Here is a 26,499-nt window from a genome sequence, read left to right on the forward strand (position 1 = left end):
TACGCATGCGTATAATTCTCCGTAATTAGGAGTGGAAAATCGCTAGGTTACGGCAGGTGCGCTGTAGTGTTTTGTTGTAGTGTTGTAGGATTTCTGTGCATTTGTTTTTGTGTACAAACAACTAATTGATACTAATGAGTGCTGATTTGAAATATAAGTATTATTTGGAGCCATAGGCGGATCTAGGAGGCACTGTCAGGGGGGGCCAAGGGGGGGCAAAAAGTTTTAGTGTACAACAGTGTCTATTCCACTAAGAGGAATTCTAGTACACAGGTTATACTCAGTTGCATAATTATATTCAGTATAGCTGGATGAATGATAGACATACAATTTTAAGATTGTAATTAGAGAAAAATTTTTAAAATTAGACTTCCTAGGTTTGAATTTGGGAGCATTTTTGGTAACATTTAGCTAAAACGTGTATGCTTGCAATTTATATAAAGATTAGTTAACCTATCTGAGATAAAACCTGTTTGATGGTAAAGTGTAATAAATCAAAATATAAAGGTGTAGCTAGTATTGTTATGACATTAGAATTGTGACTGTTCTATTAGAGTAGTGACTGCTCTATTAGAGTATCTCGATCTTGGCACAATAACTTAAACTTACTTTCTTTAGTGTACAGTATAATTGTAAAGTATATTTATAACTGTTGTCTTCTATTTTCACAGGAGATACTAGCACTGTATACGGAATGGACGCTGTCCGCGAATCATTTCACTTGGCGGACCGAGGCGGACTGTATACGGGTGTAAACCCGTGCGGTGCCCGCCTAATGGCTTCCTCCACTACGCGGATACAACGCCTATACCCGCAAAGCAACTTATTCTACAACGCGGACAAGACGGAAGTAACGGGTAGATAATTATAGTAGCTACAGGCTCCCACAATGATGTATCTATAGGGCTAAAACCACAGATTCAGAATTATAGCCCATGCGCGTTATAGCTTGAGGCCTGCACTCACTACTGTCCACTTTACCAGTCAGGTACTGGAAGGTGAACATTGGATGCAAAACCTGTACGAAATGCTTATCACGAGCCTGGACACATAGAGGCCAATGAACGACTGATAAGAAAAATCGGGAGTATCGATGCCGGAGTTTAGGTATTAATGGTGAAACTGGCGCCTGGGCACTTGAAAGCAGGCGACCACTGTGTCTCGGTGCTGGAAACACTTTGCACATGATGCATCAGCTAGCATGAGACCCCTCCTCGCCACAGATTATACCCCAGCACTCGTGTTTAGTGGCAAGTACCGCGGGTGCGGTTACCATTAGCTGCAAGAGTGCCAGACCTGCAGTTCTGTGGCATATTATGGCACAATATACCTACATCAACTTTTTAAAGCTAGCCCCACCCCCGGAATCCCGATACACTTACTGGGGATTTGACCATCTACATCCTGGAGCTTTTGATGGTGGCGGTCAAAAATCATTTTGATAAATTAATTCCCCTCAGAAACCCCCTTTTGAGGTGGGAATATAGTGGGGTTTTAGCTTCAGTACTGGGAAATTTGACACTAGACCTTCTCAAATCTGCTGTATTCCCCACCCTACCTGGAGTGGGACATGAATAGTACATTGAAGTTTGGTAGAACTCACCATAAAAGCTGTCATATTAACAAATACTTGAATTGGAGCTATGACATCATGGGAAGTGTGGCTTCATGGACCAAGTAACTAAACTAACTTCGTAACAGTATACATCCCCCCTTCTTCAATAAGACACTCAGAACATTGTTTGTCATGCATTAATCAATTATAAATTATTATACTTCTTTCATTCGTGTTTCCCGTTTATGGTATGTATTGTCCAACTTGACAGCAGCTCATGGTTATAGGCTAGCTTCAATCATATGGCAAAGTTGTTAGCCCAGTTGCATACCTTTACCACGTCCAGTATGTGCATAGACAGGTGACATATATAATTATTATGACAATAACTTCACTGTGACAGTTCATTTAGCCTGCAAACAGAAACAAACAACTCAATATGTAGTAGTTTCAATAGCCGTATGTGTCCAACTCAGCAAAATCCTCGTATGTGTCCAACTCAGCAAAATCCTCGTATGTGTCCAACTCAGCAAAATCCTCATATGTGTCCAACTCAGCAAAATCCTCGGCATATCACAAAGCACCACTGCTGGACCTGTATAAGTGTTGTATATGTACAATTCATTAATTATCAAACCTGACAAACACATAATGGACAAATCACATGCTGGAAGGAATGATGTGGCGGACACGGCTTTACAATACAATCATTGTTATACAATTGCTTTACTTTCAGCAGGTAGTACATATGAATAATAGTTAGCATATTATACAGTTACTGTGGGCTTTTCCCACCACCCCTGCATACCATCCCACAATTCAGCTCCATTTCACAGTTTTAACTATGCCACTAATACAAGCTTGGAGTTCCACATGCCAGACAAGTGGGCAGTTTAAATCTTGCTACACAGTCACAACATTAAAGAATACTTATAAGCATTTGATCTGATTAATGCACAGTAAAGAGGAAATTGTTCATTTTCAATATCAGTGGATATATAATTAACATCTTGCAGAGGAGGCTGGTCATGCTACATCAAACATCTTATGGTCTCCAAAATTGTTCAAACCATTCAACTGTGATGCTAAAAATTATTGAATTTAATTATTTTAAAAGGACTCTGGGAACCATAGATTATGGTTCCCAGAACCCTACTCAACACTTGTTTGGCTTTCGTAACTAATAAACAAATGCTACGAACATTATGCATACCCACTTAAAAGTGTCAAAGGACTCCATATGGACAATGATATTTTCAGTGCCCCGTTTGGTCCTGCAGGCAATGTCGTAGAGCTATGACACATGGCGAACCATGAGCTCCTCCGGTTTAGGGTAGTAAAGATCAATCACCCTATCTCATACACACTTATGTTAATCCAGTTTGGTAAATCAACTAAGTACTTACACACACACACACACACAGACGCACACCCACAAACCAGGAATATGGCAGGAAACACCAACAAAATAGTTATGAGAAATCTTGATAGCTGAGATTTCTGAAAACTTTCATGTTTTCAAAGCTGCAAACAGTGAGCTGCGTACCCACTGATTTTTCCTGTCTAAAGATGGGACATCTTGACAGGACATGCCAACAAAAGATGGGACATCTTGATGGCTGAAAATCATGAGTACAGAGCTAAAGCTTGTACCGTTTTGCAACTGCGAACATCGTAATAACATTGATATTGATAAACAGTTACGTACCCACTGATTTTTCCTGCCTAAAGATGGGACATCTTGACAGGACTTGCCAACAAAAGATGGGACATCTTGATGGCTGAAAATCATGAGTACAGAGCTAAAGCTTGTACGGCTTTGAAACTGCGAACACCGTAATAACATATTGATAAACAGCTACGTACCCACTGATTTTTCCTGACTAAAGATGGGACATCTTGACAGGACTTTCCAACAAAAGATGGGACATCTTGATGGCTGAAATCATGAGTACAGAGCTATAGCTTGTACCGTTTTGCAACTGCGAACATTGTAATAACATTGACATCGATAAACAGCTACGTACCCACTGATTTTTCCTGCCTAAAGATGGGACATCTTGACAAGACTTGCCAACAAAAGATGGGACATCTTGATGGCTGAAAATCATGAGTACACAGCCAAAGCTTGTACGGCTTTGAAACTGAAAACACCGTAATAACACTGATATTGATAAACAGCTACGTGCTCACTGATTTTTCCTGCCTAAAGATGGGACATCTTGACAGGACTTGCCAACAAAAGATGGGACATCTTGATGGCTGAAAATCATGAGTACAGAGCTAAAGCTTGTACGGCTTTGAAACTGCGAACACCGTAATAACATATTGATAAACAGCTACGTACCCACTGATTTTTCCTGACTAAAGATGGGACATCTTGACAGGACTTTCCAACAAAAGATGGGACATCTTGATGGCTGAAATCATGAGTACAGAGCTATAGCTTGTACCGTTTTGCAACTGCGAACATTGTAATAACATTGACATCGATAAACAGCTACGTACCCACTGATTTTTCCTGCCTAAAGATGGGACATCTTGACAAGACTTGCCAACAAAAGATGGGACATCTTGATGGCTGAAAATCATGAGTACACAGCCAAAGCTTGTACGGCTTTGAAACTGAAAACACCGTAATAACACTGATATTGATAAACAGCTACGTGCTCACTGATTTTTCCTGCCTAAAGATGGGACATCTTGACAAGACTTGCCAACAAAAGATGGGACATCTTGATGGCTGAAAATCATGAGTACACAGCCAAAGCTTGTACGGCTTTGAAACTGAAAACACCGTAATAACACTGATATTGATAAACAGCTACGTGCTCACTGATTTTTCCTGCCTAAAGATGGGACATCTTGACAGGACTTGCCAACAAAAGATGGGACATCTTGATGGCTGAAAATCATGAGTACAGAGCTAAAGCTTGTACGGCTTTGAAACTGCGAACACCGTAATAACACTGATATTGATAAACAGCTATGTACCCACTGATTTTTCCTGCCTAAAGATGGGACGTCTTGACAGGACTTGCCAACAAAAGATGGGACATCTTGATGGCTGAAAATCATGAGTACAGAGCTAAAGCTTGCAGTTTATAAAACTGTGAGCATTGTAATAACATAAAATGAGATATCTTGAAAGCTAAAAACCATGAGTACAAAGTTAATTTGTATATTATCAAACATAGAACGTCTTTGAAGTGGCCTATTTTCTTCATTGCTTTACAGATACATATATGGAATTACGATGTGGGTTAGGTTTACACCTCTTGAGTTCACCAAAGACTTAAATACAGGTCGGCTCACCATTTTTTTGTTCTAGTGAGGGTACGGAGAGTATACTATCTAACAGGATATCTCGTCGGATGTGTCAGTCACTCTGAGGATAGCTACATGTTAGCCGCTAGCTCAGTACGTCGGTAACGAAGAGACGGTTGTTTCTTCCGTTTATCGTCCAATACTTGAACACAATACAGTAGCAGAATGATAGGTACCACACGAGGTCTAAAGATTGTTCTGGAATTATTTTAACAGATGCGCACCTTTTAACTGGTGGAGGCGTGCGCACAACAAACCATCTTTGATCATCAAAATCACGTGCGGTTTCTTTTTGACGGAAGTGATTGGATACTGACGCTAAGCAGTCTAACGCAGCCGGATTGTTGAAGAAAACTAGGGTTAAACATGGCGCAACATTGGCGCTACTCAATACCAATGATTGCGACGATACTTTCATGGAATTTGGGGGTTTTTGGGTGCTTGGCAGCTGAGACGTAATGGCGCTTGACTGAGCAGATCTAGATGTGAAGGATACCATCGTGTCAAACACCTCAGATTGTTTTCGCCAATCGATACGGTGAAATACGTATTGTTTTTAATAACTGTTTTATGTATTATAACAGACATTCCGGGTAGAGAGAACTACCGTCCTAGTCTGCTTTCTTCTGTTAGAACACTAAGCTGTGTGATGGTATGTACTCTTTGGTAAGTATAGTTGTGTTTTGGTTGGTAAGCCATGGCTGTTTTGTAGTGTAGTCGCAGTTTATTGCACCGTGCCCTTAGTGGATGATTTCAGCCCAATATCTGCTATGTTGCTGGGATGCAATCGTACCATGGGCTGTTTGGCTGTCGTAAGGATTTTAGTTACCTACTATTCAAATTCATGGTAAGACTTGTTTTAGTGTAGCTTGATATAATTTAATGTGTTTCTCTGTGTACCAGTTGTCTAGCCAGCTTTCCAACAGTAGTTCAGTGCTATCAAATGATTTTGCCTTTATCTTTTAGGATTTCCTACAAGATATTTTACAGCATTAGCATCTCAATGGAATTTCCTTGCCACTACTTGCAATAAGCTGTCAAGTACTCAATAACTGAAACACCAGAGACTGTTAACAGAATCCTATGGCATTAAGCCAGTCTTTGGAAGCCAGATTGTTGCAAGCTGATCGTAGCAGTATGATGACCCCTCTGGCACATGATGGCAGACATCAACCACAAAACAAACTCTTTACCTTACCCAGAAACTTCTAATGGATATTCCACTTTCTGCTAACGTCAAAGTCAACTTGTAAACAGTGGTAGCTGATGGACACGTGACTATGGTACGTGCTGATAGTGTGTAACTATTTTCTTTCCATTATGTATAGGCTTTTTCCAGGTGTTGTCGTGTTTGCAACAAAGAACTATTCACACAAGTAGTGTTCACATCTGGTACTTTGGCATGTGCTAGGTTAGTGTATAGTAATGTGCAGTTTGTGATACACTGTAATGTATGTTTTTCTTCAGGTTGAACTTGCTTTGCTTCGAACAGTTATTCAAGGTACATGTGTAGTGTGTAGCTGCATCATCTTACTTTTGTTATTGACAGAACTGGAACGTTGGAGTGCATGGAGCTAAGAATGTTATGTAAAAGAATGAACAAGACATTTTTATTTTTATTGTGGAATTTATGCATTTTAAATTATGCTCTCACGTGACAAAAACTGAATTCATTATCGGACACAGCGGCCCGCGCGTAGGATCCAGCGTGACCCTTTAGGCTCATTGGCGGACATCGGATAGGTGCTTACGGAGAACTAGGCGGTTTATTGATGGCACCGTACGGATTTCATCGCGGGTGAGACGCGTACATCCGCGTACAAGTGGTCCCAAACGGGGTACTAACAGTAGTCCGCGTACGCCTACGCGGATAACCGCATCTCAACCGTCTGCTCCCACTATGCGGTGTCTAATCCCCTTGGTACGTTGTCCGCAATCAAGGTGCGTTATTGCAGTGTTTCCCATTGGCTTTCTATACTTCTGAATACAGTGTGAATGATTCCAGTTTCTGGTATCAATATAGTACTGTGAGTCCAAGAGGGCAAGGGAAGGGCCAGGGGGGGCACAGCACCCCTTGGCCCCCCCTCAGATCCGCCTATGTTTGGAGCTGTCTGAAGAGTCGCGTAAGAGATATGATGAGAAGATAGATTTACTTGGTGGTGTAGATCCATACTTTCGTATGGACGCTAAATCCACAAGTAGTGCTGTTGAATGGATGGATTGGCCAGATGTTATGCATGGAGATATCTTCAACTATCTAATCCTCACGCCAGGCTACACATTTGAGCAGCTATTGGCCTACAAGAGTCTAGATGGATATAACTTCTTCATAAATGGATGGGTCACAAACGTTGTTGTAACACATCTGAACATACAACCAAGAAGTTTTTTGTTCACTGCAGCTGTAAAGCACTCTCAGAAGCTTTCTTTACCATCATTACAGGTCTGGGTAGCCATTAAGCCATGTGGAGAAGTAATGTGTGCACATTGTACGTGCATGGCTGGAGTAGGGGAAGTGTGTTCACATGTAGCAGCAGTCCTGTTTGCTGCTGAAGGTAATACCTTAATCAAGAGGCAGTTCAGTGTCACATCCTTGCCATGTTCTTGGTTACCTGCCAAGTTTAAATTTGTTTCATTTAGTAAGGTCGCTGATATTGACTTTAAAACACCGAACCAAAAAAGGAAAGTAGCTTTAAGAACTAGTGAACCTGAGCCTAAGAGAAAGGCATTTACATTTGCACCACCTACAGACACTGACCTATCTGTGCTTCATTCCCAGTTGTCTACCACTAGTGGGAATCCTGTTATGCTGTCCCATACTGAAGGCTTTAGTGACCCTTACATACCAACTGCTAGATTACCCAATTTTCCTAAGTCGCTGACTGAGCTTTTTGACCCCAATACCATTGCACTGGCATACCCTGAGCTACTACAAAAGTGTGATGAAGTCTATGACAATCTGTTTATCACTGCAGATCAGGCTGAGTTAGTAGAAAGGCATACCAGAAAGCAATCAAGTTCACGAGTCTGGTTTCAGCAAAGAGCTGGACGTGTCACAGCTTCCAAATTGAAGAATGTCCTAAGTACAAACATTTCACAACCATCAACATCACTGATTAAGTCCATTTGCTATCCAGACAAGCAGAGGTTTACTTCTGCAGCATGCTCATATGGATGCAAGCATGAAGATGCAGCTCGGAATGAATATATGTATGAAATGAAGAAAAAGCACTCAGATTTTAAAATTTCTGAAGTTGGCTTAGTGCTGCACCCACTGTATCCATTCCTTGGTGCCACTCCTGATGGTTTAGTAAGCTGTAGCTGTCATGGTGATGGCACACTTGAGATAAAATGCCCGTATTCCGGTAGAGAAAAGGATCTGGAACAGGTTGCAGAGGAGAACTCGAACTTTTTTTTTGGTGCAAGATGACGATGGAATTTTAAGGTTAAAGGAGACACACCAATATTACTACCAGGTACAGATGCAGATGAAGTTTTGCAATGTACAATACTGTGATTTTGTAGTATGGAACAAGGATGTCTGGATTAATCAAAGAATTGAGCTAAAGAGTGAATTTATTGACGATGCCATTTCTAGAACTGAATCATTTATACAGTTAGGAATTCTTCCTGAACTTGTTGGAAAATGGTACACCAATCCTGGCAAGTCATCACACACCGAACAGCTACTGAATGATGATACTGAGTCTACTGATCAGGTTGTTGTCGATGAAATATCTTGTGAGGACAGTGATTTTGTGGAAAGCCTGGGAGTCACAGGTGTGGAGAACCAGGAAGTTATGGAGATCCAGCCAACTACAGACAGCCAGCAATTTGTGAATAGTGATGACAGAGAATCTAGTGACCAAGATGAGCAGTGGTGTTATTGCGGAAAGGGCGAGTCAGAGGGTAGTATGATCGGTTGTGACAATGATGCTTGTCCCAGACAATGGTTTCACTTGTCATGCTTGCACTTGACTCTAGATCAAGTACCCAAAGGGAAGTGGTATTGTCCTGAATGTAGACATAAGAAAACACAAAAGTAATGTTTTGTACTTGTGTACTAAATATGGCTATATATTGTTGCAGATTATACCATATACTGCATGCATACAGTATGTAATTAAATTCTGAAATGATCATATCATACACTATATGAATTTTTATTCTGGCAAATTAATATACATTTAATCAGGTGATACAACAGAATCACAGCAATTACACAAAGCACAACATATAGTTAATATTTTATCTATTGTTGATAATTGTTCAGTGTCATCACAAGTTAACATACATATAGGTAATGTAGACTGAAGTATAGTATATTTTTGCCTCACCATGCCAATAACTCTTTCTACATGAATACGGACCCTTGAAAGCCTACGTGCAGCATCCACTTCAATCTTGGTCAACTGCTTCTTGCCCCTTGTGAAAGGGGGCAATTTTACCTCAGCACAATACAATCCAATTGACTCTTGAATTGTAAACCCACGATCAGCTAAAACAACATCACCTGGTAGTAACTTGCTTAGTAACCCAGAGTTCTCAGTTATGTGAACATCAGAGGTTCTTCCTCCCCATCCTTGAGATATAAAAGCAATAGATCCTTGAGGAGTAATTCCTATGAGATATTTCACAGTATTGTGATGTTTGTAGTTTGACCAAGTCTGAGCCCGTGCTGGAAGAGATGTAGGGCGTTCAATAAAAATCTCAAAGCAGTCAATTATTACCACACATTTCTGGAAGTGTTTCCGGAACTCAGTTGGCATTGTTTTTATCAATTCACCCCTTTCTGGCCACTGTATCAAATAGGATAGTTTGGTATATAAAACATTCATCCATCTGCTAAAATATCTAGATATGGTGGATTGACACACACCAAATCGATAAGATAAATCTTGATCACCCAGGTTCAGGCGGAGTTTCATTAACGCAATGAAAAACTGCTCAAATGGAGTTTTCTTACCACCTGAAAAACAGTCTGGCAATCCTTTTGAAACAAAATCAAAAATAATCTTCAAAACTTCATATGATGGTAGGCCAGTGTAGTACTTAACTCTTTTGTCATCATTCTTTAATACCGCTTCTTTTATACCAGTTCTGGATTTATAGTCATCAATCACAGTTTGTAGAATCTTATTTTGCGTTGTAAGATCTTCAACTTGTTTCTCTAACTTCTTCACACGCTCCTTCAATTCCCAACATTCCTTGGATTTTGTGGCTTGCTCAAAGTAACTTTGCAAAGTAATACCACTATTGGCTTTCTTCAGTTTCTTGCCATGCCCAGTTCTAATTGATGCTGCAGTCATTACTTGACTGTTAACTGATGGTACATTACTACTAGTTTTTGCATTAGCCTCACCTAATGGCTCTACTCGCTGGGTGGAATTCTCACTTCTCTTCCTCTTAGTAGCTTTCCTTCTCTCATACCTACTTAAACTTTCCTCCAACTTCCGTTTCTGTGGCGAAGAAACATGCTGAAAAACACTTGGAACATAGTCGGGAGATAAAGGATCGCTACTTTTTTCACCTGAGATAAAATGTTCACTACAAATCCAAGTATTTTGCGTGGGCTCCCAACGTTCACGACGAATTGCACTAATCCATCTTGCTCTTGTTTCAGGCTCCGGTGGAAATTTATACCAATGAATTCCATTCCCTTTCACAAAGACATTGTGACAGCCAACAGCGCAGCAGCTCTTTACCATATCCTTTGTTGCTGGGTAGATCTATAATATAATCTATGGTGTTAGCTACTTAGTGCAAAAACACTTCGTGGGGCCACGCCTATGCCACACCGACTAGTTAACAACTTGAATTAGCAAGTCCACAGAAACCCTACAACACTACAACAAAACACTATACAATGCACCTGCCGTAACCTAGCGATTTTCCACTCCTAATTACGGAGAATTATACGCATGCGTAAGGCCACGCCCCTTGCATACTCTCTATATGGTCACTCGTCGGCGCGTTGGAGTTGATCGCAATCACAAGCACGTAGTGACGCTTCTGTGTAACCTTTATTTGGTGACCTGATTTATAACTTTATGAGGTTTGGCACACGTAGTACTACTAGACTACTAAACAGCGGAGTGGACGATTGCTAAGGTGGCTAGTATGGAAGGTACGTGCGTATCGAATGTACGGATTACACTGACGAGCTTGTCACTTTGTGTGTTTCAATGCTAAGTACGTTAGGCCACTTTGTAGTGATTTAGCCTCGGATTTACCTAGGGGTTGCCTTTTTAAGGCGTGGTCGTTTTCCCGTAAATTTTCCACATACTTTCCGAGTTCGCTAAGTCAAAAATGTATTACGGCTATTGGAGAAAATGAACGTTTTGGTTAACTTTAGCAAGCAAGAGTTAGCCAGCCTTCAGAACAGAAAGTATGTTATAGAGAAAAGTTCGAGCTATAACATATCCAGCGTGTAAGGTGATGGCTGAGCGAGAAGATGATTTTCTCTCAATCTCGGATTTTTGGAAAGCGATAAAACTCGCTGAAAACATTCTTTGTAAGACTTTGCTACTACTTAGAATGATAGACTGGATGATTTTAACTCACCTTGTACCTTTGAAGAATCAAAAACGTTTGTCAAACTATTTTAAAAAATGGGTTTTTTGTTGACTTCTTGACCAACATTGTAATCATGCGTAAAACGGAAAGTCGCGTTTTCTCGCGTTACACAAGGGACACGCCCTAAATAGGCAACCCGTCTATAAGTAAAAGTTTTTTTTCATGCAGTAGCTTTTGCTTTTCAAGAGATTTATGTCAACATCAGAAACAAAATTGATACATTTTCCTAAATGCCCACTCCTGGCCCCACTGTTATTTGCTATCATTTATACTAATGAACTGACAAAACTCTACAAAATCGAGCCCGTACACAATGGCCCAGAGAAGCAAAATGATTCAGATGGCAAATTCCCCACATCTCAGTGGGGGAACTGACATTTTGTTGGTATATCCCCCTGTTTAGCCTGTAATGGTAATAAAAATGATAGGTGCATAAACAGTAAGCTTACACTGGTTGCAAATGCCTAAGCTGGGGTGACAAATCCTCTGACAATCCTCAACTGCTGTCCATATAATTTAAGAGAACAGTTACATGAGGTATTTTTACAACTGGCATGGGTGTCCTGGTCAACTGAGTAGGTTTGACTATGTATAAGGACTTCACATTGTGCGTGTGTGTGTGTGTGTGAGAGAGAGAGAGTGGCAGCATAGCCAAGTGACTATAGCATTGGCCTGGAAATCAAAAGAGGTTCCCAGTTCGATGCTTGGTTTTGCCAAATTTGTGTTATTTCCTTGAACAAGAAACTTTACTCACATTGCTCCAGTCTATCCAGCTGTTAAATGGGTACCTGGTGGCCTGGTGTCAACTGGAGAAGCAGCCCACCTAGGTGTAACATCAATGGGTACCTGCATGGTATTAACTGGGGAAGCAAATGCCAACTGTACAGTGGGTGAAGGTCCAGTTGGAGCACCACAGGTATCCCAGTGCTGGTTCACTGGGTAGGCACAACCATGCTAGCACTATAGCTGAAGGCTTTGCTGCGTGTGTGTTGTGTGTGTGTGGCACTAGACCAAGACCATGCCAAGACTGAGACTATGTCTGGCTGATGCATCCTGGTGATAAAAATTGTACATAAATACAATAATTATTTTACAATCACAACAGCTCTGTACTCTAATTACAACTATATATATAATATACGTCATATAAGGCCAAAGTCAATGCAGGCATAGTCTCAGTCTCAGACCAAGACTATCCCTAATTAAGTTATACCAAACCAATACTGCCAAGGTGCCAGGATGGAGTTGTGAAGCTGGTTTTTGGATGAATTGTTTTGGCTAGGAAAACCCAAATCTCCAAGATCCCTAATAATAAAGTACTACCATACTGTTTGAGATGAGAGAGCCCTTTGGTAATTTTTTAACTACCTTCAACTCTACTCATTCTGAAAGACAATTGGTGGTTAGTTTCAGTAGCTATTTGGATTGTAAAATGGTGAGGATAAATGGTTTGGTCAAACAGTATACCATGTCAGCGTTGAAACCGGGTCGGATCATCCGGGTCAACCTGGTCACATTTTCTCCGGGTCTGACCCGAATTGGATCACGTGAGAAACGAAATTGTTCGTTTGACGATGTGGAAACTTATAAACGCTATCGCGTAGCTCTTTCGTGAGCCACGCCCGCTTATCACGTTACAAACATATGCTCAGCCACGCCCATTTATTAGTAAGTGCAGTATGTAGCAGGAAACTGAGGGTATCTATGGTGAGGGTTAGCTATTGTCAGTAGGTTACCTTTTTTTTTTTTTTTTTTTGGTCTTTAACCTACAGCTAGGCTGAAGTTGCAATTCTAAAAGTCTGGATCCGCCCCTGTTTACTCAACACGAATCGAACGCTCGAAGCATAGCTCTTATCACACGCCTCGGCTTTAATTAATCCGGGTCAGTGGGTCATCCGGGTCAGCAGTAGTGACCCGGTTTCAACGCTGTACCATGTACCATAGCAGGGGCGGATCCAGACTTATAGAAAGGGGAGGTCAAAAATGAACTGAGGCACTACATTGTCTCTGGTTTGATAAGGTGAGACCAAAAAAAAAAAAAAAAAAGGTCACAGCCAGCTGACAATAGCTGCCCACCTCACCAACCACACATTTATAGCTGATAAAGTACATTAAAATCCTTAAATAGCTCACTAGTGACAAACTAGGAGAATGCTAGTATATACTCTTTTATAGATATTTAACACCTAGGATAACATGTTTATTCATATTCACTGGGGTTTTTTTTTGTAAAACTAACTTGTAAACTTTTATTCCCTCTTGAAACATGTTTCATCTGTGTCCCTCCTTTGCTACCATTTTAACTAACACATGCTACTTGGCACATCATTCTTGTTTATTGATGCCAATGTATGCTGCTCCATTTAATCAGACATTAATTTAAATAGGTATTGCCCATCAAGTGTGGTATGCTCATGATGCTGCTGCCAACACAGTAGTGTTAATACATCAGTTTATTTTATGTTATAGTTCCCATCCTCTTAATGTAAGTTGTTTTGCACTATGGGGTATCAGAGTTGAAATTCATACAACTCAGATATTTGATGAGCAGTGTAATCTATCAAAGGAACATTAAAATTGTATTATAAAATCGTTGCTCTTATTTCTTATGTCAAACCAGCAAAAACTTTTGCCTATTGAGGTATCCATCATTAAAAGAACTGCTTAAAAATGTCTTACTCATGCATGCTGAGAATCATTTCAACCTACAATTCTATGCAGATGTTTGTGAAAGTATTATGTGTAGTTTGTATGCAGTACAGTATGTTCATGTGTTCACACTGCTCTATATGATGTGTTCAATCCGACCCTCCCTCTATTATTATTTTGAACTCTTGGTTCATCTGTGTGACAATAATGCTGCAATAAAACACAACAAAACAGTATGTGATTCTCTGCTTTGATTGATTTATGAAGAAAATGCTTGTAATCAGTAGTTCATGGTTATTTAACTGTGTTGCTAAACACATGTACACAGAGGTGTAGCCAGAACCCGGGACACCTGGGCCCAGCCCTGGGAATATTATTCGAGATACTCTTCAAAATCGAGATACTCTATTAGAGCAGTCACACGAAGCAGTGTAGCAACAAGCTACATGATATAAGGAGATAATATTATAGTTGGTGGAGGGCAGCTGTTGTGAACAGGTAATCACCTTTTTTTTTCTTCCCCTTACAGCTAAGCTAGGCCCTGGCATCACCAAAAGTCTGGCTAAGCCCTGGCATGTACATACATTTTTCAAGTTTTACCTGTGCCATATTGTATTATGTAATGCTTTATGAAGAGTTGTAGTTGTTTATGTGTGATTATTTGTGACTGAATTTTTGAAAATTGCCCATATGGGCATATTTGCTGTTTGACAGCTAAATTATTTAACTTCTAAATAGAGCATTCAATATGCATTTCTGCCAACTTATGGATTGAATAATCCATTTATACCTTGAATAATTGAATTATGTACTAGACAAACTTTGAAAAACATCTTTTTGCCATGAAAATTTCAATTATTTCATTCATGACAATTTTCCAAAATTCAGTTGCATTTCGCTTATTGTTTATTTGAGCCTATATGTGACTGGATTTTCAAAAAGGTACCTTTTTCTCACACACAATTTGACCCATTATTTGAGCTTTGAAGCTTTATAACTTTTTGATCATTTCGCATAATTGCCTGAAATGGTAGCTACAGTGTCTGGCAGCATTTTGATACTAAGAGCAATTTAATCAGCATAAGGAGTCAAGTTAAGTGTTACATCATTTTATTTGCTAGTATGTAAAATGTGTGGAAAAGGTGCCTTTTCACAAATCCAGTCACATATACATTATCTATCATATCAAAGTATGAACTAGTAAACATATTCATCTCTTTGTGTAGTACATACTATTGTTTATCTCGGTTCTACATAATATGAATTTACAGAATCAGCAAAATTAAATGCTGTTCACATGGATGATAAAGAAGACTATGTTATGGTAGATATCCATTCTTGTAGTGACATGAACAATGGATCCAATAATACGACCAGTAAGAATTCTAGTATATGTATAATTATATTATAGGACTCAAACTAATACTACAAGTACTCAAGTATGCATTAAGGATTTTGGTGCTTAAACTGATACTTGAGTACTCGTTGAGATCACGTGACCTAGCACATGTTTTGCCATCAGGGAGTGGCACAATGAAGGCTATAGAGTTTGATTGGAATAATTTGTTGTCAGGAACACTAACATCAGTACTTTAATATAGTGTGTGTGTCATTGCTGTTACTTGAAAAGCTGTAAACTGCTTAAGGTCAGTATAAAAATATGCTAAATCGGTATGATTACAAGTAGCTAGACTAACCGTGAGTACTCGATCATTAACTCTAGAGAATACTCGAATACTAAAATATCATGATCATTTTCATCCTTATTAAATATTATACTGCATGCTTATTTCTTTTGTATAGCTATCAATAAAAATGAGTAGAACAATAACTTCTAATAGCCCAGTCAGTATAATGTACTCAAACTATAAGCATCCATAAGCTAGTATATATACGTAGCAGTTAAATATATAATATGATAGGGTTCTTAATGTATGGACTCCTATAAGTATTCTCATTATATAACTACACTATAATGCAGGGGCGGATGCAAAGGGGATCAAGGGAGCTATCCCCCCCCCCCCCCCCCCCCCCAAAAAAAAAACTTTTAGTATACCAAGATCGAGATACTCTAATAAGCAATCACAGTATTAGAGCAGTGTGTAGTGAGCTATTTAAGGATTTTTTTTGTACTTTATCAGGGATAAATGCGTAGTTGTAGTTGGTGATCATGAGGTGGGCAGCTATTGTCAGCTGGCTGTGACCTTTTATTTATTTATTTTATTATTTTGGTCTCACCTTGCCAAACTAGAGACAATGTAGTGCCTCAGTTCATTTTTACCCCCCTTTTCCATAAGTCTGGATCCACCCCTGCTATAATGTACAAGGAATATTAAGTAAATTCCTGGCCATGTAGATGTCATAAGGAAGAAAATCCATCCCTCCTGGAGGAGACTGAGTGTGGCACTCGACTAGACATTGGGTGGCCTGCAGTTCAAATCCTGGGGTAGGAGGGATTTTTTTCCTGTCTTTGGCCCTTTACTGTTTCACCTTATTGTTAGCTAAGTTAAGTAGTCATTACAAAAGTCTCCAGTTCCTGTTAGGATAATCCAAAGGCTGCAGTACATGTTGCAGTCAGACCTTTAGTGCTGGACACTGTAAAGTACTAATAAGAATAAATGCTTAGGTTTAAAGGAAGAAAATCTGTCCTTCCTGGAGGAGACTGAATGTGGCACTCGACTAGACATTGGGTGGCCTGCAGTTCGAATTCTGGGGTAGGATGGATTTTTTTTCCTTTCTTTGGCCCTTTTCTGTTTCACTTTATTGTTAGCTAAGTTAAGTCATTACAATTAAAAGTCTCCAGTTCCTGTTAGGTTAGGATAATCCAAAGACTGCAGCACATGTTGCTGTCAGAACTTCAGTGCTGGACACTGTCAAGTACTAATAAGAATAAGATATTGATGCCCATAATTTTTACTGTATCGTTAGTTGGGATTATAGTACACTCTTTTTAATTTTTAACGTTTTAAAACTTTTATTAGCACTTAATAGTGGTACTCCTCCAATACCAAGCTACTAATAAAACTGTTATTGAAATACTTATCCATGAAATAAATCTACACTTTATAAGTACAATTTCTAATACTTGTTTTTGTATATTTTAGCTTTATCTACCTGTGATCCTAATTCTTGTCAGAGTGAAGGTGCTTGCAGTGATGTAGTCAACTCATTAACATGTGATCAGTCCCTTGATATTACTGGTGCAATATGTGATACAAGTGAGTATGAATGTTTTATGTTGTAAGCTTCATATTGATATACAGTATAATACTTTGGCCTGTACCAATGTATATATAGCTTAGTCTGAGTTTGACCTTATTGTACATTTATATGGCAACCTGCAGGGAAGAATTCAGAATAGCATCGTACAGTAGTAAGCACAACTTGATGTATTCATAGTTATGGTTGTAATTGTAAACATTTACACTTGGGTCTGTCATGCTGTGTTGTACTAAAATTACGAACACTATGAATATACCTATGTTGCGTATTTGTTTGCATGTAGCAGATTGACAATGTATTGTCTATTTTGTTTAGCTATTAAACTTACACAAGTGCATGGTTTAGGTATTGGAAAACATCAAGTCTGTTTGTACAGTTTTTAAGAAACAGTTAATGCTAGGCAGGAGTCTATTATGCTTATTGAGCTTTCAATATTATTCTTTCTGGAAAATCTTTTTAAATTTACCTATTCCAAAAATTATTTCTAAAATTTGTGCAAAAACAAGCATATTAGTTAGAGTTTTACCTAAGTTACTGCTATATTAGAATTACAGACTCGAAGTTGACTATAGTATAAATGACTGCTCTATTGGGGTAAGTAACTGCTCTATTAGAGTATCTTGATCTTTTCAACCATTTTTATGCTTGCACTGTCTCAGTATTTATCCAAAAGATTTTTGTATCACACTGCAAGAAAAACTTATAATTTTATTCCTAGAACTCATCCAATTATTCTGGAATATTCCCGAATTCCTTCCACTACCTATTATTCCCAAAATTATTACAGCATAATAGATGTGTCCCTAGTTAGCGCTTGTTGTGCCATATAAATAAACTGTAAGTAATACAGTATAGTGTCTTGTAGGATGGCATTGTTCTTACATTGGTGGTGCTATATGTAGTTACGTAGATAAACGCAATTTACAGTAACTGTACTACAACGTGAATGGGGCTTACTTTCAGTTGTACACATGTTTTGCCATTATTTATTGATAAAAGTAATTCATTTACTGTAACATTTGGCTAAATGTTTAACGTTGATGCTATAACAGTAGCTCACATGCAGTAGGATGTAGGGAAGCAGCCACACAGCCTGTTAGTAACTGACTTTTAACACTAAACTTGCTGATTTTATGTGTGTATGTAATATATATGAAATAGTTATACCACGGGCACGAGTGCTTTGCCTGATATATACACACAAGCCCAGGCCCGAGGGCGTATATACAGGCAAAACACAAGTTCCCGTGGTATAACTAATATGTTCTACTTTAGCATGCAGACTTGCCTAATTGGCAAAATGTTTAGTTACTATACCCTTCTCTTATATAGGGAACTAAGTAGGCTGTGATTGTGGGATTGAATTTTGCCAAGAAAAAGTGATTGTGGGATTTAATTTTAATACATCAAACAGTTTGATTTTACTTTTGTTAATATAGCAATGTTAAGAGACTAGTGTTAATTATGTTACTTTAATTACTACATTTACAAAAGCAAAAAACAAACTATAACTGTTGATGTATTATAATTAATTCCCACAATCACAGCTTGTTTGGCAAAATTCAAACCCACAATCACAACTTGCTTGCTTCCCTATATATGAGAAGAGAGATAAAGTATAACAACAAAGAAATCTAATGATTTCTGGATATAGTGTGCACTCCTATTAGTCTGGTAGATATAACTGAAAAAAGGGGTGAACCCAGAAAAAATTCGAAGAAAGCTGATTTTGGTATCATTAGAAAGCAAGTTTTTCATAGAATAACATAAGTGTGGAAAATTTTTTATGGCCAATTTAGTGTTGAGGCATATGCGACTGGATTCAGGAAAGTGGATCTTCCATACATATGTATCGTATCCAATTTACCAACTTTAACAACTCATAATTTCAGATTGGAAAATGGTATTGACTGGAAATTTGATCAGTAGTGAGCACCAGCATCACTTATTAGGTGGAGAAAATTTCAGATTAATATTCAACTTGAACACTAAGTTGTGGTTTCTCAATCGGATGCATTTGCAAACCTATTTTTGCAAATCTGGTAATTTGTGACCAACAAAATGTGTTATCCTTATTTCATAAGAAACAGTTTCCTTAGCACTTCTGCAACTCTCTCCTCCACATTTTGCAACACACTAATAATCCATGTTTGCAACAAGAGCATAATATTGTTTAGCTACCACATGGATTTGCAGTGGAAAGCTGGAATTTATATTGTACAAAATTAATATGTATGATCTATGGGACTGGTCCCGTGTCTATCATCATTGGTTGCAGCCTTAATCCTTCTAGTTTCCAGCCCCATATTAAGTTCCCTCCAATGAATAACTTCTTGCACCAACTAAAACCATTGATTCTGAAAACTCCATCCAACTGCAAGCCAGGGTTAGCACACTTTCACAGCTCATATGTGTAATAACTTTCTGATGCCACCATTTCCATGTACTTTGTTTGTGTACCTGAGACTCCTCAATGAATCAGACTGATTCCCATCAAACCCCAACCTTTTCAACATGTGCAACTGTTGCATTATAGAATCCATCATTAACTTTTCAATCGTTTGCACATCATATGATTGCTGATTAGGCCGACTATACCTATTCAAATGTTGCAAACATTGTATCACAGTCACCCCAGGCATGTGAAAAGAGGACCTACATATGTGCCCAATAACGTCATCATTTTTCCAAATCTTCAAATGTTTTACAACCTCTGAATGAAAAGAGATACGTACTTGTCATGTTCTGCTCCCAGCATGCACCAGTAGCACAAGAACTTCATTGTTGTCAGCAACTACTACATCCACTCTACTTCCTTCAACTGAAGTGCGCATTGGACCATCAGTATGTCAGAATCTCCATGTGTACAATCAGTGTGTAGGGCTGTCAGCATCTCCAGGTATGTTATGGTATGTGCAGGTGCAGATATTAAGTCAAGTAAATCTATGGAAGCATAGAAAAGTCAGGAAGCTTTCTTGCAAATGAAAAGAGCAAACATCCCAATATCTGAGAGATGATGACCAGGTTGTGCATCAGAGTAATTTGGATGCTGACACACTGATAGTTCAATGTGCACTTCAATTTGCAATTGAAGGAAGTAAAGTGTGTTGTAGCTGATGACACTGATGTTCTTGTCCTCCTGCATGGTGCACCAGAGCATAGCAAGTATATATTTTCTTTCAGAGGTTGGGAAACATTTGAGCATTAGAAAATCAATGACATTATTGGGCACATAGGTCCTATTGTAACGTCATAATTACATCTTCTCTTTTCGCATGCTTGCATGGAGTGGCTGTGATACAACATCTGCAACATTTGAACAGGGTAAAGTTGGCCTAATCAAGAAGAAAATGATGTGCAGATGATTGCAAGAGCAACGCACTTTCACAACTTGTATGTGCATCTACAAGCTATTCATTAGAAGGAACTTAATGACTAATTTGATCCATTACCATAATGGAGCTGGAAACTAGAAGGATTGAGGCTGTATGCAATTGATGATAACAGATATGGGACTAGCACCAGAAGTCTTAACTTAAATTTGTACAATATAAATGCAAGCTTTCTACTGCAAATCCATGTGGTAACTATGTTATGCTCTCAGTGTAATCATGGATTAAAGTATGTTGCAGCATGTGGCAGTTGCAGGGCATAGAGTTGCAGAAGTGCTGAGGAAACTGTTTACAATAATCGTGACAAATATAATTGTTCGAACTTACATGATGATAGGCACCTTTTTATTTCTATTACCAGTCTTATTCCTATTTCATACAGCTGATATTGATTGCAATGAATTTCTTATGGGAAAATATTTTAAGGATGATATATACATTTTTGTTAGCCAAAAATGACCAGATTTGCAAAAATAGGTCTACCAAATGCATTTAATAAAGAGGTTAGTGTACAAGGTGAATATCAATCTGAAATTTTCTGCAACTAATAAGTGATGCTGGTGCTCACTGCTGATCAAATTTCAAGTCAATACCATTTCCAATCTGAAGTTATGAGTTGTAAAAATTGGTAAGTTGGATGTGTGTGGAAGATCCACTTTCCTGAATCCAGTCACATATGCCTCAATACTAAATTGGCCATAAAACATTTTCTCCTAGGTGAATTTTAGAGGATTTTGGATATGTTATTCTATGAAAAATTTGCTTTCTAATGATACCAAAATCAGCTTTCTTCGAATTTTTTCCAGGTCCAACCTTAAATCTACCGGACTAATAGGTGTGTAACGCACTGGCTTAATGAGATATACGCACTGGTACAGTGCGTATATCTCGTGAACTAGTGCAATATGTGATATATATGCACTGGCTTTCCTTTGATCTAAGGTGTGAAAGTGGTATATTAGAGCATTGGTACATGCCACCATTTCATATTCACAACAACATGAATCAACGCATTGGGATTGAAGCATTAAAGATCATGTCCTAAAGTATAATGTAGCATGCATTGTGATATATTTTGCATGAACCTTATTCCACCATCATGCCAGCCTAATAATTAAAGTGATGTGAACATGACGGTTAGCTAAACAGCAGAACTGCATGTAAGCTAAACTAATAATTATCAAGACATGTGCAAATTATGTATCATGCAGGTACTGTAATAGTGTGGTCAACAAAGCGGAGTATTTAAAGCAGTACTATTTGTTGTAGCAAACAAATTAAGGTTTGAGCAAAACTAACTTAGCACACAGATGCACACTTCATGGCTAATTGTTTTTTAAAGTAGTTAACATCACAAAGGATTGGAGTTACAACTTGCTCAACTAGAACACATGGGGACAAACACACAGACAAACAAACGTGCACCCAAATGGCCTGCCCTATACCTATCAAATGTACTATTGTACTATATACTTTTCCAACAGTCCATACATGAGACAAAAAAAGTCGAGTTAAAGAAAGTATGCACCAAAAAGGTATATAAAACAGATAAAAAGTTTTGTCACAGGCAGGATTTAAACTCTCACCCTACACAGCAGTAACCACAACAACTTTGCACATAGTATATTATACTATGCTAAATCACTGCTGTTAGACCTTTAGTGCTGGTCACTGCTAAACATAATGATTATTATATAATAACAACTACAAAAAATTTGTGATGGCTTTCTTTCATAATGGAAATCATCCATATTTTTCATAGTGGCTACTTTGATCGTAGAGGTGCTTTTGTACAGTTCTTGATTTGTAATACTATGTAACGAGTTGAACAGTGCTGACAATGAAGCATAATGGATATTTCACTTTTCAGACGATAGTTGGTGTAATTGGGGCATGCCCATTTCTGATGTAGTAGCGTGGATTGCAGAGGTGTTTTTGGAACAGTTCTTGATTCGTAATGCTGTGTAATGGGTCTAACATAGCAGACAATGAAGGTAATAGATACCTCACTTTTTAGATGATAATTGATAAAGCTGGGGCATGTGGTGACATTTTTAGCTCACCAGTCATAATTCATTAACAAACAAGTACACAATAAAATTGGAATTTTCAACTAGAGTAGGGACCATAGCACATCAATGAAAGTACTGAAACAAGCTGGAGTAGTGCATGATATTAAATCACAGCAAACACTTAGAAGTGTTATAATTATCCCTACTGTGCATTTTCGTTATGGTATATTGAGCACAGTAGGGATATAACACTTCTTATTGTCTTACTGTGTTTTAATATCATGGACTACTCCAGCTTGTTTTTATCGATGTGCTATTGTCCATACTCTAGTTGAAAATTACCACCAAATTGACACTGTCAACAATAGACACGGCTTCATTAAAAGTTTGGAAAAAAAGCTGTAATGGATAAATTGCACTTTTATGGCTTCCCCATAGGAATTTATGATGGAAATTTTGATTAGCCATAAGTCAAGCAGTACTACAAGTGAGCCAAATTTCAAGATCATGTGTAATTCCATTCATAATCACATAGTGGTTTAATTTGCCATACATTAGTCCCAATAGTAGGAGTGCAATTAATCCCAAATCGCACAGCCTTGTTTCTGTAATTGCACTGTAAAGTAGCCAATAAAACAGCAGAATAACAGAAGCCTTTTAAGTGCAACAAGAAAGTGATATAATGAATAGCCAATCAAATAAGCTGACAATAGAAGCCTTTTAAGTGCAACATGTGTAGATATTTTGAGTAGCCAATCAGAATTGCTGACAGGTGAAGCCTTTTAAGTGCAACAACAAATGATGTAATACAAAGAAGGATGATGTAATCACCTGGTAGAAGTTAATGGCCACATAGAACTGGATAGATGTGTACTACAAACCACGAAGGGTGGTCACTATGTGATTAGTAGGCAATCACACGCATTTTCGTGCAATTATGGAATAATTGTACTCGTAACAGCCAAAATTACACTCGGCTTCGCCTCGTGCAATTTTAACTGTTACTCGTACAATTATTCCCTAATTGCACTCAAATGTGTGTGATTACCTATACTAATCATGAGTTATTAAACGTTTTTGAGCTCAACGTGAACATATTATAGATGACTGGCACATACTTCTGTGTCATATGGGTGGGGTGGACCAATATTAGTATGTCAAATGAAAGAGCAAAATAATATTGTAGACTACCCAATAATGGGGAAACAATAAAGCTATAAGTGTACCTGCATGATATGTACTTCCAAGCTTCTGTCCAAAATTGTGGGAAAAGCATGTGCAAGATGAAAAAATGATAGTCATTCCAAAACAGCTAAACTGAGAAAAGTTGCAGTCTTCAAATAACCAACCAGGGTTGATGGTGGCCAAGAAATAGCTGCAATATTTTTATTACAGTTTTAATAATGATATGTCTACACACTGTCATAATTACCAACTGATATCATTCCAGCCATTTCTTGACTGCCACCATTAATACAAGGGTTTAATGCTAGCTACATGTTTTGAATATCGCATCCTATCTTCACATTAAAGTCTTGGAATGGATGCATTTAACATAAAATAGAATAAGATTGGTTTTTACACAGCCAAATGTTGTGTTTTGTTAATAGCCATGGATTCACTGATAGTTTCAGCTGGCACAGATTCTTTAGTTGTTGACCGTTCATCATTGCTATCCATACTTTCAGAAGATGAACAGCTGAGGTCATTCATGATTGAGAACTCTGTCATATTTCAACAGATATCTCTTCAATTACACGATACTTTGATTGAATGTGGGAAAGTTTATGAAAGAGTTCAAGGAAAGCTTACACAGCTTGGTGACAAGTTACCTCAAGTGATTGAACAAGCTGAGTGCATCAAAACTTGCATTGACGAGTATCACAAAAATTCCACAAAGGCTAGCGTAGCTGGGTCATCAACAAGTATGGTTGGTGGAGCTCTTATGCTTGGCGGGCTTATTGGTGCTCCTTATACATTTGGTGCTAGCCTCGGTTTTACCTTCACCGGTGCACTATTGGCAGGTGCTGGTGGTGTAACCACAGCAGGAGCTAAGATTTTCAATTATTTTCAGTCCAACAAAGGAAACAATGAAGTGCAAAAAATGGTTGAAGAGGTCAAAGTTCTATGCAAGGAAGCTCAGTCTGAGTATGAGGAGTTTCAAAGATGCTGTGAAAAGCTGGGAAATGAATCACTGAAAGTATGCCCAGCCTTACATGCCAAAACTAAAACAGAAAAGGCTTTCCTTGGTTTTAATATATTTGGGTTCTTCCATAACTCACCATCAACAGCTATTCACACAGCTTACGGCAGTAAGGTTGCCTTTGCTTTTGTCCATGCTTTAGGTACTGCTGTATTTGGAAATGAATCTACTACCACAATGGCCACCTTTACTAATTTGGCCGTTGCAATGAAAACTATTGGTGGCACAGTCATAGTGGTTGGTGGTTTGATAATTAATTCTGTTGCTGTTGGATATGCTGCACATCAACTGGTTAGTGATGAAAAGTGTCCGACATCTGAAGGAATAGCAAAACAGATAGAAGAACTGAAACTATTGCAAAACAAGATTAAAGAGATTTTAACTGTATCTAGTTGTTAGATTACCATTTATATTGGTACTGTGTGTGGAGAAGTATCAAAACTGTTTTGTGTGCAATTGTATAATTATTAGGTATGCTTACACTGTATGTAGAGGTATGATACATTATATTAAATCTATTTTAATTATGTAATTACAAGTCACCGTTGATAATTCTAGTACTACTACAGGCAAGCATCAACAAATATGATGGAGTGTGGTGAAATATCAACAGTCAGAGTAGTGCAAACCTGCAGGAAAATTATATTATAATACGATATTATATATAATACAAGTTTAAGGAAGACTTAATTTAAGTTCAATTAGGGATCATAGAAAAAATGTATGGAGACAAGGGAGTTTGCCTATACATGCAGATATACTACATGTAATCCCTAATTGGACATTACATATAGTAGAGTGGCATAGTGCAATAGTTGTCAACTTTTTATTCAATTATGAAACTTTCCATACAAGTTGTACTCCTTGTGACATAATTTTATGGACATAGCGTCATCACATATTTGACTTTTGGTGACCTTTACAGCTATTTTTGTATTGAAAATTCATCCTTTTGTTTTATCTCCCTGAGGCATCATTTTGCACAGTGTGCTGCAAAAACAAACTACTTGGCTTTTATTTGAAGTCAATAGGGGATTGCATTCCGAAGTTATGATCATTTATATTAACCATGAAATTCTACGAATCACTTGCCCATTAGTAATTTCCACCCCAAGGGCAAAGAATTAATAATAGGACTTACAAAAATGATCATAACTTTGTAGTGGAATGAGATACAAACTTCAAACAAAAGTCTATAGTTCTTATAGAGCAACACCTTCAATTTGATACCATGTTTTAACAGTATAAAATAATGCCTTAGGGATTAATGATTAATTTTCAGTGAAAAGATGGCTCTAAAGGTCACATCTGTGATGGCACTATATGTGACTGGATTTGTGAAAGGGTACCTTTTCCAAACATTTTACATACCAGCAAATAAAATGATGTAACCCTTGAGTCCTTGTACTGATTAACTTGCTCTTGGTTTCAAAATGTAACCAGATACTGTAGCTACACTCGTGAAAGATTTCAGGCAATTATAAGCCATGACAATAAAGTTATGACACTTCAAAGTTCAAGAAATGGGTCACATTTTGTGTGTGAAAAAGGTATGCAAATCCG

At 38.2% G+C, this 26,499-nt stretch overlaps 2 protein-coding genes and 2 long non-coding RNA genes across 11 annotated transcripts; 2 read left to right on the forward strand and 2 right to left on the reverse strand.

Annotated features, from left to right (window-relative positions):
- Positions 1 to 1,945: 1,945 nt before the first annotated feature.
- On the reverse strand, positions 1,946 to 6,809 carry LOC136255810 (uncharacterized). The gene is made up of 2 exons (XR_010701115.1): positions 4,871 to 6,809; positions 1,946 to 2,150 (listed from the first exon to the last, which is right to left on the reverse strand). It is a non-coding gene; the product is annotated as an uncharacterized lncRNA (long non-coding RNA).
- LOC136255782 (uncharacterized) lies at positions 4,467 to 6,551 on the forward strand. Of its 6 annotated transcripts, XR_010701103.1 has the most exons (7): positions 4,505 to 5,420; positions 5,467 to 5,548; positions 5,595 to 5,729; positions 5,849 to 6,165; positions 6,222 to 6,293; positions 6,350 to 6,383; positions 6,432 to 6,551. It is a non-coding gene; the product is annotated as an uncharacterized lncRNA (long non-coding RNA). The 6 variants fall into 6 exon arrangements; XR_010701105.1 differs by having other exon boundaries at positions 4,467 to 5,420; positions 5,600 to 5,729; positions 5,849 to 6,293; XR_010701108.1 differs by having other exon boundaries at positions 4,468 to 5,420; positions 5,467 to 5,534; positions 5,849 to 6,293.
- A 1,667-nt stretch (positions 6,810 to 8,476) lies between the features above and the next one.
- Positions 8,477 to 10,695, reverse strand: LOC136255420 (uncharacterized). 2 transcript variants are annotated; one of them, XM_066048187.1, is made up of 2 exons: positions 10,245 to 10,337; positions 8,477 to 10,198 (listed from the first exon to the last, which is right to left on the reverse strand). In XM_066048187.1, the coding sequence occupies exon 2, from the start codon at positions 10,189 to 10,191 to the stop codon at positions 9,070 to 9,072; it is 1,122 nt and encodes a 373-aa protein (XP_065904259.1). In that variant the 5' UTR covers positions 10,192 to 10,198; positions 10,245 to 10,337; the 3' UTR covers positions 8,477 to 9,069. The 2 variants fall into 2 exon arrangements, with proteins under 2 accessions (XP_065904259.1, XP_065904250.1); XM_066048178.1 differs by having other exon boundaries at positions 8,477 to 10,695.
- A 166-nt stretch (positions 10,696 to 10,861) lies between these two features.
- On the forward strand, positions 10,862 to 25,467 carry LOC136255479 (uncharacterized). 2 transcript variants are annotated; one of them, XM_066048266.1, is made up of 4 exons: positions 10,862 to 11,009; positions 15,379 to 15,483; positions 17,212 to 17,325; positions 24,344 to 25,467. In XM_066048266.1, the coding sequence occupies exons 1-4, from the start codon at positions 11,003 to 11,005 to the stop codon at positions 25,333 to 25,335; spliced, it is 1,218 nt and encodes a 405-aa protein (XP_065904338.1). In that variant the 5' UTR covers positions 10,862 to 11,002; the 3' UTR covers positions 25,336 to 25,467. The 2 variants fall into 2 exon arrangements, with proteins under 2 accessions (XP_065904338.1, XP_065904344.1); XM_066048272.1 differs by lacking the exons at positions 10,862 to 11,009; positions 15,379 to 15,483 and adding an exon at positions 17,452 to 17,480 and having other exon boundaries at positions 17,217 to 17,325.
- Positions 25,468 to 26,499: the final 1,032 nt, after the last annotated feature.

The sequence above is a fragment of the Dysidea avara genome, chromosome 1, assembly GCF_963678975.1.
Source record: "Dysidea avara chromosome 1, odDysAvar1.4, whole genome shotgun sequence".
Classification (NCBI taxonomy): Eukaryota; Metazoa; Porifera; class Demospongiae; order Dictyoceratida; family Dysideidae; genus Dysidea; species Dysidea avara.